This window comes from Bison bison, unplaced genomic scaffold (genome assembly GCF_000754665.1).
Source record: "Bison bison bison isolate TAMUID 2011002044 unplaced genomic scaffold, Bison_UMD1.0 scf7180017864322, whole genome shotgun sequence".
Taxonomy (NCBI): Eukaryota; Metazoa; Chordata; class Mammalia; order Artiodactyla; family Bovidae; genus Bison; species Bison bison.
Window position 1 is genome coordinate 1,313,654 of NW_011494894.1, and position 21,039 is coordinate 1,334,692.

Consider the following 21,039-nt stretch of genomic DNA (forward strand, 5'->3'; position numbering starts at 1 on the left):
CCTGGGAGCGCATGTGGCTGCACGTGGCCAAAGTGCACCCCAAGGGGGGAGAGATGGTGGGCGCCATCAGGAACGCCACCTTCTTGGCAAAGGTTAGTAGCTCCGAAGGAGGGGTGGGCTGGGCAGGGATGGGACCATTTTACCTGTACGTAGCGTAGCGAATAGAGGCAATTTCCATTTTCCTGGTCCTGCTGCAAACTCCCTTCCCCGCCTAATTCTTCCCGCCGGCTCCCACCCCCTTTGCTTAATGGAGATGTTTGTCTTGGATGTCTTAGCAATGCGAGAGAAAAGGAAGAGGGGTTACTGTCCTGGGACTGTGTGGTCGACTTGTGCCAAGGCTTCTTTGAATCTGGAGCCAAATTCTGTTATTTACTTACCCTCTGTACATCCTCCTTCAGAGAAAACTGAAGCCACCAGGTAGCACCAGTGTGCCAAGAATGCATAGACTCCCTAGGCATCGCGCCCCTCTCACCCTCTCTGGAGTCTCTTGGTCCTCCTCTGTGTTCCCCTCGAAAATGATGTATTAGACTGTGAATGAATTTACAACCAACCAGTCAGACTTCTCATCATGAATCATTCCTAGACTTTTTGCCAATTTTTTTTTTAAATGACAATGACTTTCACCTCTGAAACTTGCAAAAGAGTCAACCCTCTCTTTTCCCAGCTTATCTGGGCTCTGAGAAAAAAGAAAAAAGTGTTTTAACCATGACTTAAAAGGGACTTTCCAGTACCCATGATGAATGAATCTCACAGGATAGAGAAAGAGACTTAGGAATGAAACTGTTTCTACCTTGGAGAGAAGCCAGTGAGCCAGTTGAATTTGGTGGCCAAGGATAATGTTAATAAAATGGAGGGACATGTGCAGGGGTCTCTATGTGAAACATCAGAATGCAAACTCAAGGAGGAATGACGCAGAGCCTGGGGGATGTAGCATGGCAGATGGTTTCCCGTGCACCCTGGGGACTCTGGTATGGCTGAGAAGATTCCTGGGCAGGTCTAGGAATGCCAGACCTGAGACCTGGAAAGCCATCTGGTCGAGTCCCCAACCTGGAGCATCTGGTTACTTGAGCCTCTGAGCCTGCAGGCCAGAAAGCTGTGTGTGCCCTTGGGGAAAGTGGCAGAGCCTCTCAGCTTCCTGTGGCAGTTGGTTACAGTGTTTTATTACCCTGCTGGTCAACGAGATCTTTCATTTTGCTCAAAGAGAATCTTGCCTGCTTTCGTGTCAGCTGTAATTACCCTTGCTGAGTCCTTCTGGAGGACTCAGAACCTGAAAACAACTCTGGTACCGATGTACAGTTCTGACTTCAGAGTTGGTCCTTACTTAAGTGAGCCTTTCTCATTTAGCACCCTCAGCACCCACCCTGCTTCTAACTGTGACTTCATCCTTCTCCTGACATTGTGGGTGGGGACCCCCTTTCTCTATAGGAATCAGAGAATGTCAGCGTTGGTAGAGATTAATCCCTGCCTCTCAGCAAAAACCCTCCCTTTTTTTGAAGACTTCCTGGGATTGGAGGGCTCGCTACCTCACAGAGCAGCTTCCAGGCCTGGCCAGATTTTGCTTACTAGGGAACTCTTAAACTGGGAACAGAAGTCCGTCCCCACCCTTCCTCCCCAGTTACGTGTCATCAACAGTTCTTCTGGTCAAGAAGCAAAGGGGAGCACACATGGCCTTCCTATGCTACTCACAGCTCCCTTGAATGTTATGAGATGGTTCTCTTGGAGTGAGGGAAGGACTTGGAGTCAAAAATCAAGCTACTGAATCCTAGTCCTGGTTGTGCTACCTCTAGCTTCGTGACCTAGATCACTCATTTAAAAATCCCCACCTTCGTTTTCTCATCTGTAAAATGGGAGTAGATCAGGTAGGGTGTAAAGTTCTTTCCAAGTCTCAAATCCTATGGGGTTATGACCCGTTAATCTTCAGGTTTCCGGTGATGTGTGCGATACCAGAGGGACACTGGACTATTCTGCATCTTCCTTTAATCGTCTTTGTCCACAGGTAGTTCCTTTCATCTTTTCTTTTTTATGTATCATAGTTCCCAGATCAACTCACTTTCCTTGTCCTCTTTCTAGGACAGTTGCTACTTTGTCATCAGTCAGTCCCGGAAAGCAAGCACAATATGAAACACAATATGCTGAATGTTGTCTGAGCAGCTTAGAACATACACCACTACTTCCGGAGACCTGTACTTTGATACTTCCATTATTGAGGCTGAATTCTGGGTTCTTAAAAAAGACTGTTCTTTCTTTTCTTTTCTTTTTGTTTTAATATAGTGGCCATATCATATTGTACTTTCACAGTAATACTAAGGTCATATGAGGGCTTCTGCCAAGCCAGGACAACCCCAGCCTGAACGTGGGCATCGGCTTTTTGAATCTAAATAAAGAACTTCACTTTTCTCTCCTACGTTGTATCATGATGCTTGCTTCTCCATCCTCAGCCCCGCTGTAGCATCCCCTCTCTCCTGGTTCTGACATCCCCCAAACTCTGACTCTGCACAGGCCCTGGGATGGGAACAGCTTTTTCTTTTTTAAAAATTTGTATTGGCATATAGTTTCTTGACAATGTTGTGTTGTAAATCAGCTACATGTATACATATATCCCCTTTTCAGATTTCCTTCCCATTTAGGTCACCACAGAGCACTGAGCTGAGGGAATAGCTTCGAAAACTCCCGCTTCCAGGAACCTCTGATTGGAAGGCTATACCTGCACTCCGCTCAGCAGAGTTTCTCCTCTGGGGCCAAGTCCTTTTCTCTTTTAATCAAATCAATGTCTTGCTGAGGAATTTGTACAGAAGCAGGGGGTAGGGGGAAGTGGTGGTAGAAAAGTTGGAGAGTTTCAGGGAGATTAACCTTTTGGTGGGCTTCCCAGTTGGCTCAGCAGTAAATAACCCGCCTGCCAATGCAGGAGCTGTGGGTTCAATCCCTGAGTTGGGAAGATCCTCTAGGGAAGGAAGTGGCAACATTCTCTAGTATTCTTGCCTGGGAAATCCCTTGAGGAGCCTGGCAGGCTACAGTCCATGGGGTTGTAAAAGAGTCAGACATGACTTAGTGACTAAACAACAAACCTTTTTTTTTTTTTTTTTTGACAATTGAATATGGAATATGGATTAAGAAAAGAAGTGAGCAGGGTAAAGTGTCAAAGACCTAAAAGGAGGACTGAATGACACTTCCTTTGACCACAGGCATTCTGTTAGTAAGTTCTGTCCAGAGATCCAGGTGCCCCCACTGGGGAAGGGGGTACAGGTGTCTCCTGCTCTGCGATCCTCCTTCTAAATGTGTGACTGCGGGTCTCTGCCCTACTGGTTACTGGCTCTGAAGTTCCAGCTGACTAGGTGAAAGCCAGGGTTTTTTAGGGATAGTGCAAGAAAGCAGCACGAGTTAGTTGGCTGATAATCAAGGTTGGGAAGGAGAAGCAGAGAAGATGGCTGGCTCAGAAAAAATCAGCTGAGCCAACTAGGAGTCAGCGCCTCCTGCTTCTTGACTGCCTGGAGCCCAACTCTCCTGGGGCAGACAAGCAGATGGATTCAGCGGGAAACATCAAGCCGTTTCTTGCAGACGCCACGTTTTTGTAACTCATCCTCACGTTGATCCCAAATTGTGACATAATTCACATTTAGTGGACTCCGCTTGGCCTGAGTGAAGAAGGGTGAGGGCTGTGGAGCCAGGCTTTGCTGCAGTCAGGGCTCCTCCTGTCGCCTGCTGGCACACATGGGCAGCTCACTTTGTCCCCTGTCCTGCGTTCCAAACCATCAGTCCCCACTTCCTGCTCAGCCTGAGGATGTGACCCCTGACCTTCATACCAGGTTACCATCAGCAGATTTCTGGGGCCCAGCCCGGGCTCAAGAGTGATATTCCGTGCTCCCCTCCAGCTTGCCAGAGAAGATTCTTCTGCCTGGAACCTGCACAGTGTATGGTACATTGCCAGGGCAGGGATGGCAAAAGGCTGTGCTTTCTCTCTGTACTTTCTTGTCAAAGACTCGTGGTGCCTGGGGCTCTCGCTGCCTCCTGGCTCCTTTCCTGGCTCCTCCTTCTCGCCACATGGTGATGTATGGGGATGACACACACTGGTGTCTGTCCACATCCTTGCTCCTTGGATGCTTCTGACAGGTCATTGCGTTTGGCAAGGATGGAGTGAAAGAGAGCCTGTCCACAAAAGCTGGCCTGTGGTTTGTTTCCTTTTTCTTCTTGAACAACAGTCTTCCTGTCCACCCACTTCCCCCACCCCCTGACCATAGGCACAGTGCCTACGGTGGTAGGAGCTCTTAGAGGGCGTGGTTTAGATTTGTGCCCTCTAGATTCAGCCTTCTTCAGCTGGGATGTGGCTTGAGAAAGTTGGATGCAGTTGGCAGGAGGCGCTTGATAAATCTAGGTTGACGTCTCAGGTGAATTGGGGCAGGAAAATAACAGGAGAGACTCTCAGGACCCCAGTCAAGGATGAGAAGAAAAAGGAGTGTTCCCCGGGCTTTTCATGAAAAGGCTGTACCAGTTAATTTTCCCATCATGCCACAGGAGAGCATCCTACCAGGACTGGGTATCCACACGTCAAGATATCTCTCTTTATTGGAGAGGCAAAAAATGATATTCTGCAGTGGCTTTAATTTTTCATTCTTAAATTGTGCACTGGAACATTTAAAAAATATTTATTCACTATTTGCATTTCTTTGTGAACTGTCTTTTCATGGTCATTTAAAAAATTGTGGGAACATATTATTTACCATTTTAAGTGTACAGTTCACATTGTACTTACAATTAAGTACATGAATTACTTACATTAGTTACATGTAAGTTCACATGTACTTACAATTAACTTCACGAATGAAGGATATTAACTCATGTAATTCACACTGTAAGTAGGTTCACATTGTTGTACAACCGCTACCACCTTCCGTCTACAGAAGTTTTTCTTCCTCGGCTAAAACTCTGTACCCATTAAACACTGAGTTCTTATTTTTCCCTCCCTCAGCCCCTGGCAACCACACTTCTATTACTCCTTGGCTCTATGAATTCGACAGCCATAGTAACCTCATATAAGAGAGATCATTCGGTGTTTGTCCTTTCGTGACTGGATTATTCCACTTAGCATCATGTCTTTGAAGTTCTGGCTTATATAGCAAGTGTCAGAATGTCCCTTCCTTTTAAGGCTGCATAGGAACGCGTGGCCTGTGTAGTGCATTGTGTTCACCCATTATCTGTTGATGGACACTTGGGTGTCCATCTGGGCCATTTTCTTTTTTTGCAAATACAAATGTGCCTGTTTTTATTGTAAGCTTACCTATATTATCTTCCTGACCATATACTTTAAAGAGACTATTTTTTTTAATTTATTTTTTTATTGAAGGATAATTGTTTTACAGAATCTCTTTCTTTTTAAAAATATTCACGTATTTATTTAGGCTGCACCAGGCCTTAACTGTGGCACTTGGGATCTTCAGTCTTTTGTTGGGGCTTGCTGGCTCTTTAACTGTGGCATGTGATGTCTAGTTCCCTGACCAGGGATGGAACCCAGGCCCCCTGCCTTGGGGGCACAGAGTCTTAGCCATTGGACCCCCAGGGAAGTCCCTGGGGCCATTTTCTCTTCATGAAAGCCCAGAGAGTTATATTAACTTCTTCGAAGTGTGAACTCTTCATGAATTACAGACAGTAATGCATGGCCCCCACGTATCCACAGGGGGACATGGACGTTTTCATTCTCTTACTTCACGCTGAGAAGGCATCTCTGTGATGCTCCTGAGTTGAGCCTCCAGGGGCTCAAACTCTGCTGATTCTGTTTTCCAGTTCCTGAAAAGTGGACACCATTCAGACTCCTCACCCCCTGTCCAGACCCCTGAAAACACACCGTTGATGAATAATGATTAGCACAGCTAACACTTAAAGAGCCCCATGCGCCGAGCCCCAAGTTGCCTGCTTTTTACATTAGGTCATATAATCCTCACCGCCAGCCTGGAAGGTCTGAAGTAGATGGTATTCTTTCTTATTTTATCAAGAGGGACCTGGAGGCTTAGCGGTGGGGGCAGCTTGCCCAGGGTCCACAGCAGTTAGGTGAGAAAGCAGGGACTCATAATTACCCTGCAAGGAGCCTGCCTGGTTTGCCGTCCGTTGGCCTGTGGGGGCATGGGCGGCCGGAGGCTGACCCAGCCTGAACCCCCCGCCAGCTGTCCCAGACGGCAGGGTGGGCTGCAGCCAGATGACCTCATCCCCTCGGCAGTCCCCAGCTGGGGTTTGGGGAATGTGGCCGAGGCTCCTGCACTCGCTCTCAGCTGGGGCTGAGGTAAGCGGGCAGCTGTTTTGAAAAGCCCTTGGGCGCCACTGGGCTTGCTATTCTGAGGACCAGCTGCCCCCTGACTCCCACCCCCGGCATCCGGCCCTTGCGGGCTCCATCGGGCTTGGGGGCATTGAAATCACTTGGTGGTCAGCCCCAAAAGCTGACTCAGAACCAAGTGGCTCTGGCTTCCTCAGGGCTTTGGGCAAGGGACGTCCCTCTGGGGATCCCTCAGGTGGCCGGTGACTCTGTGGGGCGTTTTCCCGTGCTTGCCAGCTTTTCTACTAACTAGGTACCAACCCCGCTTTCTGCCTGTGGCTTCATGAACTGTGCCACTGCCCTTTTGGTGCCTGTCCCACCTCCCGCTTTGTACCTGGCCCAGAGCTCAAAACACAGGAGGCGCAACAGAAATGGTTGTCCGCGTCTCCCCTGCTTCCTCACTTTTATATGAAAGCTCTGGCACCTTCTTACACAGAATTCCGGGTGTGGGTAGATCTGTGGATGTTACTGCAAAAAAAAAACAAACCAGGGACAAGCTTCCCCGTGTTTGCTAGGGCAGAAACACAAGGACACGCTTCGTATTTTGACCCCCAGGGGGTTGTGGGGAGGACCATGTAAACAAATGTTCAGATGGGAACATTTTGCTCCCAAAAATGACTCTCCATGACAGGAATGTGATTTGAGTTGATATGTTGTAAGCAAAATGTTTGCAGAACAGCTGTGTGAGCGTGTGCACTCCCAGTCTCACATTTTCTTTTTCTCTCTCTCTCTCTCACACACACACACACACACACACACATTGCACCTTGGCTGTGAAATAGGATGTGTGGCTAATTCTGTTTTAAATAAAAGCAATGGAAGGTGTAGAAGTTCGAAGAACCTCCTGCTTCAGGCCCAGAGGCCCTGCGCCCTCCAGCTTGAATGTAGGGCCTGAGCCTGCAGAGCTGGGGGCAGAACCAGGGACCTTTGTGGGCCGTGTCTGGCTTTGGTGCCCACAGGCTGTCCAGCTCTGCCCCTAAGTCTCTTCACCAGTGGCTTCTCCTCTATTTCACCAATGGCTTCCCTTCTATCAGCTAAGCACTCCGTCCCCAGGGTCTCCCTTTCCCTGTTTTCTTCGAGAGTGGAACTAATCTGACCTGTGGCCCCTTCTGCTCCTCCCTAAGCGACGCAGGCCTCCTCTCCCTCCTGCCGGAGCTGCCAGCCCGCATGGGCTGGCAGGCCCTGTCCCCGCGTCTCCCCACCAGAGGCCAAGGTTAGAAGGAAAGTAAAGGAGAAACTGCCCCCTTTCTTCCCAGGAGTGACTGGATTAGAAGCACTTGCTTATTTTCACTCTTGGCCTGGTTGGCAGGGTGGCTCAGAGCTGAGCGCCGTCTCAGCTCTAAGTTCCTAAGAAGAGGCACTTACCTCCCACTTGCCTGTCCTGGGTGCTTTTGCTCCCTTCTCTTCCCAGTGGAGGGTAAGACCTTCAGACACTCAGTGTTGACCTAGAGGCAGATTAGGAAGTGCAGGGGAGACTGGCCGCCAGGAGGGGTCAAAAGGTAAGACGGCTCCTGAGTTGGAAGGGATGCCCTTCCCTGGGAAGAGTTGAGACAAGAGGGGCATCCTTACGAATCCGCTCGGGGCTAGATTCAGGGAAGGGGTGCCACAGGCAGTGCAGGGGGTGGTGTGGAGGAGAAACGCTAGGTGCAGAGCCATGTTGCCTCCCTTTGGGGCACCATCATCTTATATTCAGAGGTGCCCTGGCGAAGAACACAGGTTACCCCAGCCACGCAGAAAAGTGTCGTCGTGCAGTCGAAGTGTGAGGATTAATGGAGCACCTTGAAACATCCCAGCCTGGGAGGGGAGGGTGGGACACTACAGGGCATAGCCCTTGGCCTCAAGAAGAGCGGAGGCTCCCGCAGGGAGACAGGCCGTGTTCACACAACATGCAGAGAGCCTTAGGGAGCCCTTGCGACGACCCAGGGCAGGCTGTGTGCCAAGGGAACACAGAGGACGTCAGCAGGGGACTGACTGGTCTGGGGAGACCTTATCCTGGAGGCACCAGTTGAACGGGTGCCTGGGGCAGGGTGGCCAGCTGAGCTTGGGAGCAGCTCTGCAGTGGTCCTGACCCTTGGTCCACCCTGAGGCACTGGGCTCCACAGCATCTCCTTGATACGACCATCTCTGTCTATTTCTCTGCAGCCTTCAATACCCCAGGTTCCAAACTACAGGCTGTCAATGACGATCCCAGACTGGCTCCAGGCGATCCAGAACTACATGAAGACACTACAGTATCCTTCCGACCGGGGTCAGAGGAGACGACCCAGCCAAGGGGATGGGCATGGTGATCGCAAGTCTGATGGCCTGTCTGTTCGCAGATGGTCAGCAAATGCGGTGTGAGGTTGATGAGGCCAGGGACGGAGGGACGCCGTGATGTGAGAGCCTAGGGGTGACACTGGGGGGCCATCGCTGTGATGCTCAGACCTTCTCCCTTTAAGCTCAGACGCTCTCCCTTTAAGCAGGGTGTGGGGCAGCTGGCAAGGGGCGGCCAGGGGCGGGCACTGCTCCTCCTTCTCTCTCCCTCCTCCCTCTCAGTCATCCTTGGCTCCTTCCATCTTTATTCCAATGCCAGCTTCCTTTTCTCTCTTCCCTCTAGTCTTCTGCTTCCTTTTCTTTCCTCTCTCTTTTTGGCCTGATGCTGACCACGCATCATCAGCAAGAAGCCCATCCGGTGCTGCCTTTCGCACCTGGTACTCTTGCTCTGCATGAGTGAGTGTGGCTCTGGGCTGGGGTCCCCTCCACTTCGCGTGAGTTTGAAGAAGAGCCAAGTTGCCTTGTGGTTCCCAGCTGGGTGCAGACCAGCCAGCCATGGCTCTCTTTTCTCCTCTGATCTAAGGAGTGTCTGCAGTCAGGATTAGATCAGTTCTGAGCACCTGCGTGAGCTACGGTATAAGAACCAAGGGGGCGGGTCAGATGGTCCCCTTGCCGCGGCTGGTGCTTTATCCGGGATAGGGGTCAGACGAGAGCCGGGCTGAGAGCGATGTCAATGAGAGGGAGGGGCTGTCTGCCTGAGTGAGTCAGGGAGCATCTTGGCTCAGCCAGCGTTGGGCTCCCTGCCGCCATCCTGGCCCCCAGCACATGGTCCATGAGGTCAGGCCTCGGTTCACCTCTGTCCTTCCTCCCTAAAGACAGAGAGCTTAGCAGAGAGGATTTCATGGGGCACTGCACACATGTCCCGCCTGCCCCGCAAGAGGCCTCCCCTCTCTGCTACGGGCAAGAAGCTGTCCTGTGGACTTATGTGTTTGCCCTGAAGGGAAGGGTGCTAGCAGATGAGAACGGCCCCTTGGTTGGGTGACCCCTCTCAGTTCCTTCACAGACTGTGACCTCCCTGCGTGGTATTTTCCCAGTAGAATCCTAAAGTAATATTAGGGATTAGAAGATAGCACCAGCCTCCAAGGCTCAGGCTGACAGCCCAAGCCCAGGGACGGCCGTCTGATTCAGTGCTGATCACCGAATTGGGAACTCGCATGGGGAGCTCCCTTTGGCCCAAAAGCATAAACTCTTGTCAGAGTCCACCTGGAGCCCCAAGAGCTGAGCCTTCCTGGATGTGACTGACTCCTCACAGAACATTCCAGAAGGTGATGGAAATTAGAACTTAGAATTGCCCACCCCACTTCTACTTGGGGCTTCCCTGACAGGTAAAGAATCTGCCTGCAATACAGGAGACACAGGACACTTGGATTTGATCCCTGAGTTGGGAAGGTCCCCCGGAGGAGGAAATGGCAACCCACTCCAGTATTCTTGCCTGGGAAATCCCATGAACAGAGGAGCCTGGTGGGCCACAGTCCTTGGGGTCACAAAGAGTCAGACACGACTGAGCCACTAAGCAGGTCCCTTCTACTTAGGAGAGGGTCTTCACAAGGATCATCTGGCTGGATATTAAAGCGGATAAGCCTGGGGAGAAATGCATTGTGGGGGCATGTTTGCATGTGCTTTACATATAACTGCTCTTTCTCCCATAAACCCTGCAGCACACTCTCAGTCCTGAAGGATCTGCTTTTTCATTTTTCTCTTCGCTGACCCATTGTGATGGTCGCTGACCTGGATCGGTGACTGCAGAGAGGGCCAGAGAAGCGAAAACATGCCCCATGCTGCCGGGATCAGGTTCTGGGTCACCTTGCCGTTGGAGTGTCCTCCCTGTTCTACCCTCTGACCAGCCTTTTATTTTGCAGTTCCACAGGCCTTCCTAGTGCTTTGTCCTGGACGCAAGGACTGGTGCTAGGGTATGGGGACCGCTTGGGGCCAGCCCTGACTGTGCAGTTTCTCAGCTGGGGATGCAAAAGGGTGAATCCTGCCTTCCCTTCTGTCAGCCTCACAGCCTTGGCCAACAGGGGTGCTGGCCTCGCACAGGATTCTGGGACATGAAGTCTGTAGTCCTGAGCTCTGTTGTGTGGGGTGCAGCCTTCTGAGGGTGAGGTCTCTCTGTCTCTGAAAGCAGCCGTTTACTGGAGGTTCTCCTCCCCAGCCCACTTTCAGGGCTGATAACTGTAAGGGACTGAGAAAGGATGGTCAGGTAAATTTTTCTTAATTATTTTTTTATTATAGATTTGTCTCACTCTATGCACTAGATGTATAAACTAGATATAAGCACGGAGAGAAATCTGGGCATATAAATAGAACTTTTGCCTGTTGCATTCTACTTTTACATTCTTCCCTGGTGGCTAAAGAAAGGTAAAGAAAGTGAAAAGTGAAAGTTGTTCAGTCATGTCCAGCTCTTTGCGACCCCATGAACTTTATACTCCATGGATTCTCCAGGCCAGAATACTGGAGTGGGTTGCTGTTCCTTTCTCCAGGGGATCTTCCCAACCCAGGGATCGAACCCCGGTCTCCTCCCAGGTCTCCTGCAGAAGAATGAACCACCGTCTGAACCACCAGGGAAGCCCAGAAGGTAAAGAATCTACCTGCAATGCAGGAAACCCTGGTTGATCCCTGGGTCAGGAAGATCCCCTGGAGAAAGGAACAGCAACCCGCTCCAGTATTCTGGCCTGGAGAATTCCATGGACAGAGGAGCCTGGCGGGTTCCAGTCCATGGGGTCGCAAAGAGTTGGACACGGCTAAGCGACTAACACTTTAAATATACCAGGAATCTCACTGTTTGAATGAAATCTTTGGTAAAGTGAAAAACCATTTTACAACGAGACTGTGGAGCCCTTTATTTTCCTGTTACCTTCAGGGTTTTGTATATTGTATTTTTAAAAGCTGAGCGGACCTTTATTGTTACGGGTTATTCTTATGGCTCATGCTGGTAATTTCCCAACAGTTGAGCCTCTTAAAATCATCCCCTGCCTCCCCCAACCCCTCATCAGTCCCAGATGGGGTGACTGAATAACATCCAGGGCCAAGACCATGGCCTGAAATCAGAATCGCCAGAGGTGGAGCCCAGAACCTGCTTATCACAGACTCTCCAGGAGGTTGTTAAACACGCTCGTGTCCTAGGGGCCAAGCGCGTCTTTGCCAAGACAGGAATCCCAGCCCTTCTTAGGAGGGTGTGCAATGCCTTGAGGTGATCATTGCTTCCCTCTGCAGCTGCCTGTACCATTGTAGGGGCACACATCTAACCTCATACTCCACTCCTGGGCTACAGGTTCAGGCTTCATTGGCACCTTCCCAATACGCACTTTTCCTGTAGGATTTTGTTGGAGGCAAAAAAGAGAAACAGAAAGTAACTTTTCTTTAGGTTCAGAAAAAATCAAGATCCAGTATCAAGAGAGCCTGCTATCAGAGAATCTCTGGTCCCCTTCCGAATGAGCTCATGTGGGCTTGCAGGTCTCTGAAACCTTGTGGGCAACCAGCTAAACCCCTGTGGGGGTAATGGTGTCAGTCTCCTCAGATTTAATAATCCATGCCAGTGTCAGTCAGACGGGACATGGAAGAGATGTCTCCCCAGAAAACTCTGCTGCAGTCAGTTTGCTCTTGAGAAACTCTGCTGCCATCTACCTGGCCTCCATGCCTCACCCTTCCATCCATCCAGCCATCCAGCCATCAACCTACCCTTCTGTCTGCAGCCAGCCAGCCAACCTTTCATTCATCCATCCACCTATCCTGTCTTCTGGTTTTTAGTATTTATTTTATGATTTATTTGTCTGTGCCTGTTCTTAGTTTTGGCCACAGGATCTTTGGTTGTGGCATGTTGGATCTAAGAATATCCAGGCAAGTCCCACCTAACCACTCTTCTGTCAACCCCATTCTTCTTGCCTTCCTTGGATCCACCCACTTATCCATCCATCCGTCCACCCAGCCATTCACTTATCCCTCATATTTAATACGTTTTGCTAACTGGAATATGTTGGACTTGTGCCATGCTTTAGGGTGATACAAAGATGGTAGAGAAACAGTCCCAACTCTCAAAAGAGATTGTAGTTTAGTAGGTGAATTAAGACATGTAGTCAACAAAATACAGAGAATATTGAAAAGAGCTAGTCTGAAGTTCCAGGGTGCTTTGGGGCCTCCAGGGCAGGTCAGTGAGGAGGAAGATGCTGTTGGTGATATTCTGGCTACTGGACACCTAGAAAGCCCTGACTCCCTCATCCCTTCGAGACATCAAACATAGCTTCCTCTGTTGGATTACTGGGACCTTTGGAGTTTTCTGTCACTTTCCCTTTACATACTTCACACAGATACAATCATACAGGGACCCAGTTCTTTGAAATTAGGAAGATGAGACCTCTGAGTGGGTAAGTGGTGCATGGTCTATGGGCCAGGAGACTGTGCTTCTGTCTAAGAGCTGTCATCTTTCTCTCCCACTCTTGGTCCTTGATCCCAGTGCTCAAACATTCTGGTCCATAAGGGGTGAGGGTGGGGCTGCCCCAGGACCAGGGTGGAGGTGAGACTGAGGTCTCAGCCACTCTGGACAGCCAAGCTCAGTGGTGGAGACTAACTCAGGGATGGGGGAGGCATATGAAATTTGTTTTATGTGGCCTTTTTTACTTGCTCCCTTGTAACATCCCTTGTCCTGGGTTAGTGGGAGGGTACTGTGGATTAGGGGCACTAACCTCACAAAGGGTTTCCCAGGTGGCGCTGGTGGTAAAGAACCCACCTACCAATGCAGGAGACCCAGGTTCAATCCCTGGTTTGGGAAGATCCCCTGAAAGAGGGTATGGCAACCCACTCCAGTATTCTTGCCTGGAGAATCCCCATGGACAGAGAGAGGAGCCTGGTGGGTTACAGTCCTTGGGATCGCAAAGAGTTGGACATGACTGAAGTGACTTAGCATGCATGCACACAGCCTCCCAAAACTACCTCTTGGAGAGAGGAGTGGAGAATTTAGGAATTTTAGTTGTGCCAAGTACTTTTCCAGCCTCCTTTCCATTTCTCCCCTTTCCCTCTGTATTCCTGCATGCTGGGCCTAGCGTGGAGACTTGTGGGCTGACACACAGACCAACCGCATATTTAAAGGAACCTGAGATCCTTCCTTGTGCTCTACCCTACAGGTTAATGGAAACAGCGAAAGAAATGACTCGGGAGTCCCTGCCTATCAAATGCCTTGAAGCTGTCATCCTGGGCATGTATCCTTTAAGGGATGTGAGTTTAAATGTGCTCTGTAGATGGTAGCATCACTCTGGGCTGGTTGTGCCTTTCACATCCTAGGTCCTCAGAGATGATGCTGGTCATCTGCGTGGAGGAAACTGTCAAGCTCCGCTGGTGCTTCTCTTGAACTTTCACCATCTGGACTTGAACCAAATCAGAGCTCGGCTGCTCGGTCATCTTCAGTGTAACCTGTGAGCTGAAGCCTGCTTCGAGGCTGGCTCCCAGGCCAGACTGCGTTAGTTGCGAGGAGAAGTCTAGCTTCGGGGGACTAGCGAGAGCGTGTGTCATTATTTTTTTGCATTTACCTGGCATTGCAACAGGAAGGACATGCCCATGGGATTACTCAAACCCATCTGCAGGAAGATTCTCAGCGTGGACTATGGAGGGGCAGTCCACCATGTGGACTGCCTGGTGGCAGTGTCCTGACCCTACAGGACATAAGGCTGAAACCAGGGTCTGGACACTTCACACTTTCCATTCCGTTTTCCCCTAGGCGCCTGGCTCCTCAGCCGGAGGGGAAATACGATCCAGAATAACCGTGATGACCCTTGACTTCTTAGTGGTGGCAGCAGTAGAATGTGATCTGGTAGAAAAGCAGAGAAATTCCCCATCCCGGGACGGACGGCTTGGGTGAACTGGCCAAGGGAATGCAGCCAGACATGAGCTCGAGAGGTGGCCCCAGGTTAGGACAGGTAGGTCCTTGAGTGCCGTGCTGAGAAGGGTGACTTTTTCCAAAGACAGTGAGCAGCCCTGCCGAAATCTCTGGAGCAGAGACAGAACATGATGAGCGTGCACTCTGGAGAGACAGTTCTTGGGGCGGATAGAAGGGCAGCCGGGGAAGGTGAGACTGCATCTGCGAAGCCAGTGAGGAGCCGTTCCCTCAGGGGGATGGCGGTGCTTGAACTGTGATCTTGGCCATGGGGATGGCTTTGAGGGGACAGTTTCAGAAGATCTCAGGGACTGAGAATTAGCCGGCGTTGATGCAGAAGGAAGTCCACGAGTACAGGTTTCTGGATGAGTCGACCATCTGTGGAAGATGGGCTGGAGGAAGGTGAGAGACTCAGGCGCAGACCTGAACTCAGACGGAGCCGTGAAGGTCGAGGAGGGGAGTTGGACGTGTCCTCAGCCCCACGCGGGGACTCATATGTGCGGAGCTAGAGGAGAGAGGCCATGACTCTGCATTTCAGGTTTGGCAAATTGAGTGATCGGATAGTAATGCCACCGTCCACCGGGAGGACTGACACAGGAGGGTCAGAGTTACGGGGAGTTGAGTTCCGATTTGGACGTGTTGAATTTGAGGTGCCTGTGGGGCATCGGGTCGTGTATTAGACTGTGGCGCTCAGGAGGAGGGTCCTCCCTGGAAATAGAAACTTGCGGGCAGTGGGCGTTAGGGGTGGCCGTGGTTTCAAGGATGACATCCCAGGGTTTTCTGCTCTAGTTGGACACAAGGAACCATGACAGAGACTGAGGAGGGCAGTTAAGAGAAGTGGAAAGGAAACCAGGAGAGAGAGGAGACTCAGAAGTCAGCGGGAGGCTTCGGACTGGGGACGGGTCTGGTCCGTTTTCCTGGCCCCCCTGGACATCTTCATGGGGAAAGGAACTTTGCCCCTCTCGTCTGCAGACTGCTGTCTGGCCGGATCTGAAACACGACTGTCCACAGGTGCCCAGGCTCGCGCCTGAAGAATGGGAACTTGAGTCTCGTGGAGGCCCTTGCCCACCCCTGCAAGTCATACCTCCCCGCTGCTCCCCACCCGGGAGATGGACACGTCTGGGAGCCCAGCAGGCAGGCAGGGGTGGGGTGTGGGGAACAGCAGATGGCTCCAGGCCCCACCCTTTGGAGGCAGGAGTCCACACAGCTGTTGGGCAGAGCCTCCTCTAAGTTTAATGGGCGAACAGTTGTCGGGGATTTGCTGGTGGTGGGTGAAGGAGCCCCTTGCCGTGGGCGCCAGCTGCCTCCAGACCCTCTGCTGGTGGAGGTCGCCGGGCCCCTGGACGGAGGTCATCTGGCATCACACGACAGTCCTGTATGTGGCAGTCTTGTCGCCGTGCAGTTGCATCAGTCCAAGTGGAAATTAGCTTAGGTTCCTGGAGTTGCTTAAACCCTTGGGGTTGTGGGGCTGTACCTGTGGCCAGCCCCAGGCCTGTCCAGATCAGATGCAGCCTGTTCTGGCCCTCTTTTGTTCTTACCGTTGTGTCATTTCGGAGAAGTGGAGGGAGGGTGGAGAAATACTGCCGAACTCAGGGAAATTTGACTCCTGCATAGACAAGAGACACAGAGCTGGATTCTAAAAGTGACGGCCTCTTTGTCTTTGCTCCGTCAGCATCCCTGTGGCCTGCTTTCCTCCCGGGCACAGCCAAGGGCGAACTCCGGTCTGCCGTCTGCCTCCCACAGGTCCTTCCGCAGGTCCTGGGGGACGAGGGGTGCGTTGACGACTCTGAAACAGGTTGACTTGGCTGCTTCTTGGAACCCTGTGTCCATCAGCTTGTCCTTATTTTCTCTTGTTTGACGTGAGCGCGGAGTTCAGGATTCATTCGTGAAGGGCCACTTCTTTTGATCTTGGTTTTGTGATCGTGCTGGAGAGAGAGAGCCTTGGGGGTCATGGCACTTCTTTGGGGGGGCCCCATTGGCCCTGGTGGGGCTTAATCCTGGAGCTCAAGTGCTAGGGTTTCTCCAGTAATAGCTGTATTACCAGAGGCAGGGTAGGCATCGCCCCAGCAGGCTGGGTGCTGGGCCGAACCTCCCTGGGCTGGGGGCACTGCTGCTCTCTTCCCAGTTAAAGCCCAGGCTACTTCCCAGTCCTCATCCACACCTTCTAGTCCCCTCCCTCTCGGTTCACAGAGACTCCAGGTCCCATTGATTGCCGGAGTGATGGAGCAATTCTGAGTGAGTGATGACTCGTCACAGGATGGGCTAGTGGTCCCTCCGGTCACTCCCCACTCTCTCTCCTCCCCTTGACTGACTCTGCTTGTCCCATAGGAATCCTGGTGTGGTCACACCGAGGCCCCTTCTCTGCTCTCCCTGAGGTGGCTGGGATTCCTCTCTCTCAGCACGGATCGCATGGGGGTGGGTTTTTTCAGTTTTACTGAGATAAAATTGACTTAGAGCACTGTGTAAGTTTAAGATGTACACCGTAATGACTTGACATATATATTGCAAATGCAGGGTTTCTAAGCATTGTAGTGACATATTCATAACTTCAGTTCAGTCGCTCAGTTGTGTCTGACTCTTTGCGACCTCATGGACTGCAGCAGGCCAGGCTTCCCTGTCCGTCACCAACTCCCGGAGCTTGCTCAAACTCATGTTCATCGAGTCGGTGATGCCATCCAGCCACCTCATCCTCTGTCGTCCCCTTGTCCTCCTGCCCTCAGTCTTTCCCAGCATCAGGGTCTTTTCTAATGTGTCAGCCCTTCCCAACAGGTGGCCAAAGTATTGGAGCTTCAGCTTCAGCATCAGTCCTTCCGGTGAATATTCAGGACTGATTTCCTTTAGGATGGACTGGTTTACATTTACCATTTTTAACTTTACCGTTCAGTAGCATGGAGGACATTCACGCTGTTATACGGCCATCACCGCTGTCCATCCCCACCACCGGCTCTTCCCAACTGAAATGCTAAGCCCATTAAACAGGGTCCCCTGTCCCTAACAACCACCATCCTACTTTATGTCTCTATTAGAGTTTGACTCCTCCAGATACCTCATAAAGTTGAATCATACAGTATTTGTCCTTTTCTGACTGGTTTATTTCACATACACTAATTTCCTCAAGTTTCTTTCCTGTTGTAGCGTATGCTAGAATGTCCTTCCTTTTTAAGGCTGAGCTATTCCATCGTATGTACATACCGCACATCGTTTATCCATTCACCGCTTGAGTAGAGCTTTGGTTATCTCCACTTTGGGGCTCTTGTGAAGAACGCTGCTGTGACATTGGTATGCGAGTATCTGTTGGAGCCCTCGCTTTTGGTTCTCTTGGGTGTGTACCCCAAGTACGGTTGCGGGGTCATACGGTAATTCTGTGTTTAATGTGCTTGAGGAACTGCCGTGCTGATGGTATTGTGTCCTTTTTTTCCCCCTCGGCCACACCGTGTAGCATGGGGATCTTCCCCAGCTGGGGATCAAACCCTTGCCCCTGGAAGGAGAAGCATGGAGTCTTAGCCACTGCTCCACCAGGGAAGCCCCCGTGTTGTGTCCATGTTGAGTCTGTCTCTCTGTCAGACTTTCAGGGAAGAGCTGTGTACTTCATCCTTGACTCCACAGCCCTACCTAGCAGTCTGGCTGGGATAGGAAGTAGTGTTTGTTACACTGACTTAACTGAGGAGTGCCCTTGTTCCAGCCCCAGAGAACTCGCCCCAGAAAGCAGGGAAGGATTTATGTAAGAGGACCCAGAAGGATGTGATTTCACTCCCTTACTGCCAGTTAACCTCACGTGATAAAGTGAAGAGAAAGCAGGTAACCATTTTTATAGAGAGGAGCCATCTGTGATTAAATTGAGGTCAGACGACAAGACTTCTTCTTTTTAAGGGTACCTGGATTAGCCCTATACCCTGTGCAGTCCTTTTTTTAAAAAAATTAATTTGAAAAATTTTAATATAATTTTAAAGGCTACTTTCCATTTACAGTTATTACAGAATATTGGCTCCATTCCCAGTGCTGTACAATACATTCTTGAGCCGGTCTTACACCTGACAGCTTGTTCCTCCCCACTTCCCATCCCTATGTTGTCCCTTCCCCCTACTGGTATCTACTAGTTTCTTCTCTGTACCTGTGAGTCTGGCTTCTTTTTTGTTATGTATACAGGTATGTTGTGGTTTTTGGATTCCACATGTAAGTGAGTGATATCCAGTGTTTATCTTTCTCTGTCGAGTTCAGTCCTTTTAAGCGTAAGATGTATCCTCACAACGTAAGGTTCATCCTTTCAGCAAGCATTAACTAGACACTTCTGTGTGCTCGGCCTGTGGGAGGCCCAGGATGCAAAGTATAGCTCCTGCCCTCGTAAGATACAAACACACACACACAGTGCTGGGCGAATAAGCGCCAAGTGCGCTGGGAGCTCTTGCAGGGGATGCGGGGACTTCACCCACACTGAGGAAGGTCAGGGAAGGTATCACAACCAGGCAGTGAGGCTCTTCCAGTCAGGGTGTGGCCTGTGTGAAAGCAAGAAAGTCCATAGCATCCTTACCACTCATGATTCTTGGGAGACCCAAAAGATCTCTGCCAGGTTTAAATCCCTTGTGCTATAAGGCTGACCTGCAGGAAGCCAAAAAAGTTATACTGAAATAGGGACATGAGGTCGTGTACAGTGGGTGTAGTGGTTTCTTTTTGAAAGTTTCGTAGGTCACTTTGGTCTCAGCTTTGAAATGTGTTTGTTGTTGTTCAGTCACTAAGTCGTGTCTGACGCTGCGACGCCATGGACTGTAGCCCACCAGGCTCCTCTGTCCTCCACTGTCTCCCAGAGTTTGCTCAAATTCATGTCCGTTGAGTCGGTGATACTATAATCATCTCATCCTCCGCTCCCCACTTCTCCTTTTGCCTTTAATCTTTCCCAGCATCTGAGTCTTTTCCAATGAGTCAGATGTAGTCTAAAGGTCATTTAAGATTTTCAGTTATATTTGACCTCATATTCTGGGGGAATACATGTGCTGAGGGCAGTGGGCATAGATCTGTGGATTCTTTATGGTCTCAGGGTGTATCCTGCAAAAATGTCACGGGTCAGGAATTCCCTGGCGGTCCGGGGGTTAGGACTCTGTGCTTCCGCTGCCAAGGGCGCTGGTTCAGTTCCTAGTTGGGGAACTAAGATCCTGCAAGCTGTGCAGCCACAAAAAACCAAGTTATCACGGATCAGCTGTGGGTCAGCGTGTGGGGGAGATGAGACAGTACAGAGGATGGTGAGCAGGGGCTGAATCATGGTAGACTTTGGGAGGGATTTGGACTAAGTCCTGGAGAAGTGAGAGACACTGAAAACCTAAGTAAAAGAATGAGATGTGCTGCATTTTGGCTTCAATAGATCATTCTGGCCGCCGTGTAGAAAGTGAATTGGAGCAGAGATAAGAAACGGTGAAGACAAGTTCCCAGAGAGTAGAGAACTGAACCCGCTTAGCAAGTATTAATACTTACCGTGCACAAGCCAGCTTCCTAGGTGGCACCACTGGTAAAGAACCCGCCTGCCAGTGCAGGTAGATGTAACAGACACGGGTTTGATCCCTGGGTTGGGAAGATCCCCTGGAAGAGGGCACGGCAACCCACTCCAGTATTCTTGCCTGGAGAATCCCATGGACAGAGGAGCCAAGCAGGCTACGGTCCGTGGGGTGGCAAAGAGTCGGACATGACTGAAGCGACTTAGTGTGCATGCATGCACCAAGCCACCATGTTAAGAGCCTGGCTTGTTACTTACTTCAGCAAAGCCTGGTGACACCAGCAAAGCCTGGTGACACCAGACACAACAGAGTGTATCTGGATTTTTAGTGTCTCTCTTCAGAAGAGCTGGATCTGTGAGTCACCATAGCCACACCAGGACCGTCCAGAGACTCGGATATAGACCTGAGGAGGTGGTGCCTCTTGTCCAGTGTTGCAGCGTTTGGAGTCTGTGGGGCAGTTACTTGAAGTTGTGTGCTGTGGAGTTGCTGAGCCCAAACTGAGTTAGCAGAGACTGGATGGCTCGACCCCAGTGAGCCAGTCCGTGGAGAGGGCTGAGCTGTGTCACCAAGTGGTCTGGGGACTGAGGGGAGCCCGGGGGTCGGGTGTTGCAGGCAGCTGTCCGGTGGTACCCAAGGCTGCTGGCATGGGTGTGCCAGGGCCAGTGAGAGGAGCAGGCGAGGTGCAGGTGTGGCGCATCCTGACACCATCCTGTCCCTTCCCTTTCCGTCAGCTGGTCTGTGTCTTTTCCGTCGCCACTGCCTTGCCTTGACTCTGGTCATCATTTCTCCCCGCACCGTCGCAGAGGCCTTCGATTCCTGGTCTGCCCCACATACCCAAGTCAGAATTAATGACTGAGAACATCATTCCAGTGGCATAAACTGACTTTTAATAGCTCGTCATGCCCCGTAGAGCACCAGGTAAAGAAAAAGTACCTTGTGATGGTTGAGCTTCTATTATTTAATTACTAAAGAAGAAAGGAAGTCTTCACTCTTGGTCCCGTAAAATTTGGTTTGGTGTGCAGCAGATAGCAGGTATCTCAAAGATAGGGAGTGAATCCTTTATAAGAGGATTGATCTGGAAA

At 50.8% G+C, this 21,039-nt stretch overlaps 1 protein-coding gene across 1 annotated transcript in view; it reads left to right on the forward strand.

Annotated features, from left to right (window-relative positions):
- The first annotated feature begins 6 nt into the window (after nucleotides 1-6).
- The window catches only part of VASH2 (vasohibin 2), a 39,802-nt gene continuing 18,769 nt past the window's right edge, over nucleotides 7-21,039 (forward strand). Inside the window, exons 1-4 of the mRNA XM_010853041.1 lie at nucleotides 7-92; nucleotides 8,441-8,529; nucleotides 12,916-12,972; nucleotides 13,729-13,803. Coding sequence (XP_010851343.1) covers nucleotides 12-92; nucleotides 8,441-8,529; nucleotides 12,916-12,972; nucleotides 13,729-13,803 — 302 coding nt within the window. The 5' untranslated portion in view covers nucleotides 7-11. The remainder of the gene's footprint in view (nucleotides 93-8,440; nucleotides 8,530-12,915; nucleotides 12,973-13,728; nucleotides 13,804-21,039) is intronic.